We start from the raw sequence: 4,679 nt of genomic DNA, 5'->3' as shown, positions 1-4,679 counted from the left end.
TTGCTATTTGATTGTGTATAAAAAAAATGACTTTATTTCGTAAGCTCACATTGGCTTACAATAGAAAACATGATTTTATTTGGTGTAATAATAAGATGTGGATCAGTTAAGACGGTTTTCATGAAAAACAGTGGGAAATAACTCCAAAGATAGGAGGTGTAAAGATTGAAACAGGGAGGATGAGAGAACATACATAGAGAGGTTGGACAAAAAAAGAGCGAAACGAAAATCTTACGTTCTTTTTAAGTACAAAATGAGTAGAGATAGAGTGGGCTAACAAAACACTAACATGATTGCATGATAAACACGTATAGAAGTGAAGCTAAAAACTGCTGATTTACTAAATAATCGAGTTTGGAATGCCTGTTTCTTTGGCTAAGGTTAGCGATAAAAATAGTGGACTGTTTCTCCAGGAACCAAAGTGGAGAGTAAATATCTTTGATGGGGTTTCATCATCTTCTCATTTTGGAGTTTATCTTATACCAGGATCATTACGTAAGCGGGCCGCCATGTATGCATGCATGTCCCTGTTTGCATATGCACGCAATAACCTTTAATTATGTCCACCAGCAATGCCGTGTCAAATGCTTGTTGGACAACGGCAAAGGTCAGCTCGTCTCTTATGCCACTCTCTCTTTCTCTCCCGGGGCAGAGATCAGCACGAGGTAGACAGATCGGTCGGCAATAGATCTCTTTGAAACATATAAACTTTTAATTTTCTACTAAAGTATATCCATGACAAATTAATGTTTTTTCGTGTGAGCCCTTATATATATGCTTCACATGTACTACTACATTACTATCAATGGTTGAATGACATGCATTCATCAGTAATTAAGTTATCTAGGGGGCGGTACTAGGGGTATTCTTGGGTCTTAATGTGAATACCTATTGATTTTGGCAAAACAGTGATATTTTTTGAAAAACAACAATGATTTTGGCAAAATGAATACAGATGAATACCCGGTTGCAAATTCCTGGAGCCGCCATGACCTAGAATGATTGATGTGTATGTCGGCTCAGTTTCTCGAAGACGTTCATAGAGGTAGAATGTGTGTTTCACAGGAATAACTGTTTGTGCGTATATATAAATGTCTGCATTTATACTATTCTCTCCGTCCTATAGTGTCAAAAACATTCTTATATTATGGGACGAGAGAAAGTATGTTTTAAAAAATGGTTGATGATAGCGTTGTGTCAAGTGCACCGGATATTCGTAGGCTAATAGGTGTTAAAAAAAGTGCAACTCTTGAAAATAACAGTAGGATCGAATAACTAGTGTAGACCTGCAGCTGGTGACATACATAATATCTAGTCGAAACTAAACTCAGTTCACTCAGATATAAACCACGGTCGACACGAATGGCGATCGTGACCGTTCTTTTCCAGGGTCGAAGCCGGAACACTGGGCCCCGGCGGAGCATGGCCGGCATCTAGCTGATCTACCCACCCCGGCGATATATAATTGCCATAGCTGGCTAGATGCCAGTGCCACTGCCCTGCAGCCTCTCCTTCTCAACTGGCTCGCACCTTCTTCCCTTCCTTCCTTCCTTCCCTTTACACACCCCTTCTCTCTCTCTCTCTCTCTCTCTCTCTCTCTCTCTAGCTACCCCTCTCTCTAATTGGGTAGTACACTAGTACGTACTCCAGTAGCCAAGAAGCAGCTAGCTAGGGAGAGATCAGCGTCGTTCCTGCCGGCCATGGCGAACACCACGCGCAAGGAGGAGGGGCCGGACAAACGCGTCAATCAGCAGCAGGGGAGCACCAAGCTCTACTCCAGGATGCTGTCCAAGGACGTAGCCATCGCCGTCCCGTCCTTCCGGGTGTACTACGGCGTCGCCTCGGCCGGCTCCGTGCCCTTCCTGTGGGAGTCGCAGCCGGGCACGCCCAAGAGCTCGCCCTCCGCCGCCGCGCTCCCGCCTCTCACGCCGCCGCCCTCCTACTACGCGGCCGGCGGCAAGGGCGGCTCCAAGAGGGGCGGCGCCGGCGCGTCCGGGAGGCGCTGGCCCGGCGGCGTCATCGCCCTCTTCCGGAGGCCCCGGCGCAGGACGTCGCCGTGCTCCTCCTCCTCCATCTCCTGGTCGTCCTCGTCGTCCACCGCATCGTCCATGTCGCCGGTGTTCACGGTGCAGTCTTCGCCCTTCGCTGCACGGGGCTCCGCAGGCGCCCACCGACGAGCGTTCTCGGCCGGCGACGTCTTCGAGGATGCGGCGGCGCCGTCGAGCTGCTTCGGGACGGACCGAGAGTGCGACAGGAGGGTGGTGAAGGGCTGCGGCGTCGCCGTGGCCGTCCGGAACGCGCTGGCCACCGTCGTGGGCCACAAGCCCGGCGGCCGAGCCACCAGCGCGATGGCCTAGAGAGGACAGGAGCCCTGTCCTGGCTACAGAAAGTAGCAGTGTGGCATGTTTAATTTTCTAAATACCCGGGGTGTGGTTTGCATTTTGTGCTAGTATAAATGTACTTGACCTGCGTTACGTACGTGTCATTTCCATGTCATGCATGGCAAGGAAGAAAAGTGTAAACATAACGAGTAATATTATGTGGTGGTGTATTTGTATGTGCAACCGTATATACGCGCATGTATACGGTTACTTGGTCGTGTCAGGCTTGTGTACTGCAAATATGTGTTCTTGTTGTCCAGCCTAATGAAGAGTGAGGTAATGCAAATGAATATTTTCAGTCTATTTACTATACAATAAAGTATTGTCATTCCTTGCGAGTTGTTTTTATAGTTTATATGGTTTACATAATACTTTCATATGTCTTTTTAGAGAATTTTTTATCTATTTATCATCAATCATGACAGTACAACAAACACCAAAAAATACATTGAGATATGCAGACCACCTAGCGACACTACTACAAACAGAGTGAATCGAATATACACCGCTGATATCACCCTTCCCTTGCCTGAGCCGTACAAGATACATCATGGCTTCCTTTTTTACCAGTAGAATGGTTTGTACAAAAACTAAAAAATAGAGAATGGTTTATAGTTTATACAACAGCTTTGGATTAACTATTATTTTTGTGGGGCATTTTAGATTAATTCTGATTGAGAAATGATGACTTCTAGAGAAAACTGGAATAAAATTTCGAAGTACGACGAATACTTACCTATGCACACAGCACGCTATAGATCGTTCTGTGGATTAGGACAGACGCATCGTCAGTAAGAAAAACTTCATAGTACGATGATTTTTTGAGAAATTTAGAGCAGCTCCAAAGAAGCGACACATTTCGGGCCTGTTCGGAAGCCCTCCAACTTCACTGAATCCACAAATCCCGCTTCCATTTCCGGATGCCGCTTCTTTTACGAAAACTGGATCGATGAAAACTGTTCGGCACCCTCGCTCCAGCTTCTTGTAGGCGCGAGCAGGCCAAACTGCCTGGACGGGCTAGAGCCCAGCCGGCTCAATAGATAAGGTGGCCTTAGGCCTGGTTGAACGCTGGAGGAGAGTGGCTGGGCCTGTCCCGGTTCAGAAGGAAAGGCAGCGATGTCTCCACGTAGCCTCGTCAAGAGAATAGAGCATGACGTGAGAAGGGAGAGAGAAAGCAGCGAACCGATACGCACCCTCAAATCACTTGGCGGTGGCATCTGCCTGTAAATAAGGCCAACTCCAGGATTCCCGATTCCTGGGATCGCCAAAACAGCCGCTCCAGGTTTTTGTACGTGAACACTGCTACGATCCTAGAAGCCAGCTTCTTGGAGCCGGGCCGTTCGGGCCAGCTTCGCTCGCTGATTTGCGGAATCTTGGAGCTGGCAGGCTACCGAACAGGCCCTTCATCCGTTTGCATCTGTTTGGGTAGGCATGAACAAAAATGACGGCCCAACGCGTCGATCTAAATCCAAATCACGTTTGGTTCGCGTCCGTGCCGACGCATTTGCGGTCCAAATTTGTGCCTCAAATAGGTCGACGCGAACGCGGAACGGACGCCATGCGCGTCTTCTCGGCGGCCGTCCAACTACCCGCTGTCCACGCGATCAGCTTAATTTATGACCATGGGCCCACGCGTCAGCGACGGCGGTCGTCCTTTTTAAGCCGACCGTGCGGCGAGACCGTCCTCATCCAAACTCGCCGTCCACATCTAGCCAACTCTGCTCCTCCGTCGCCGACAAACCCTAGCCACCACCACCACAGTGAGATGGGGCTCTTCTCCGGCGCCGGCAGCAGCAAGGCCTCCGCCGTCCCTTTTCCATCGGAGCTCCTCCCGCCTCCTCCAGCACCGGCTCGCCGGCAGAGGCAGCGCGTGAACGTGCCAGTGCACCAGGCGGAGTGGCACTGGCAGCACAGCGTGCCTCTGTCGTACCCCGACCTCACCCTGCCGCACGAGTGGCATCTGAATCCAGAGAGGATCCCAGTGCCGGTGGTGCCGCGGTCGGCTAGGGCGCACGCGGAGGAGCTGCGGCGCCGGCGGGCGCTGCTGACGCTGGAGCAGCGCCGCGGTGACACCTACGCCATCGACTCGCCGAACTGGAAGCGGTGGTTCGCCTCGAGCACGAGGAGGCGAGGCGCCATGGCGTGCGCGAGGTCGACTGCAGCCTGCCGCAGCCCCCGCTCGTCGTCAGCGAGGAGGACCAGGCGGTGGAGGGCGCCTACCAGGCGGCCCTTGCAACGGTCTACCGCGAGAGCGAGGAGGACGAGCGGTGCAGGGTGGACGCGGCGAAGGAAGAGGTG

At 51.1% G+C, this 4,679-nt stretch overlaps 1 protein-coding gene across 1 annotated transcript; it reads left to right on the top strand.

Annotated features, from left to right (window-relative positions):
- The first annotated feature begins 1,486 nt into the window (after positions 1–1,486).
- LOC123105542 (uncharacterized) lies at positions 1,487–2,682 on the top strand. The gene has a single exon (XM_044527658.1). It carries the CDS (start codon positions 1,701–1,703, stop codon positions 2,355–2,357), a length of 657 nt encoding a protein of 218 aa, XP_044383593.1. The 5' UTR covers positions 1,487–1,700; the 3' UTR covers positions 2,358–2,682.
- The last annotated feature ends 1,997 nt before the right edge of the window (positions 2,683–4,679 follow it).

The sequence above is a fragment of the Triticum aestivum genome, chromosome 1A, assembly GCF_018294505.1.
Source record: "Triticum aestivum cultivar Chinese Spring chromosome 1A, IWGSC CS RefSeq v2.1, whole genome shotgun sequence".
Taxonomy (NCBI): domain Eukaryota; kingdom Viridiplantae; phylum Streptophyta; class Magnoliopsida; order Poales; family Poaceae; genus Triticum; species Triticum aestivum.
This window is presented reverse-complemented; position numbering and strand designations above follow the sequence as displayed.

Bases quoted from the DNA above. Each gene is read 5' to 3' on its own strand.
- LOC123105542 (XM_044527658.1), top strand. From the start codon at position 1,701: ATGGCGAACACCACGCGCAAGGAGGAGGGGCCGGACAAACGCGTCAAT.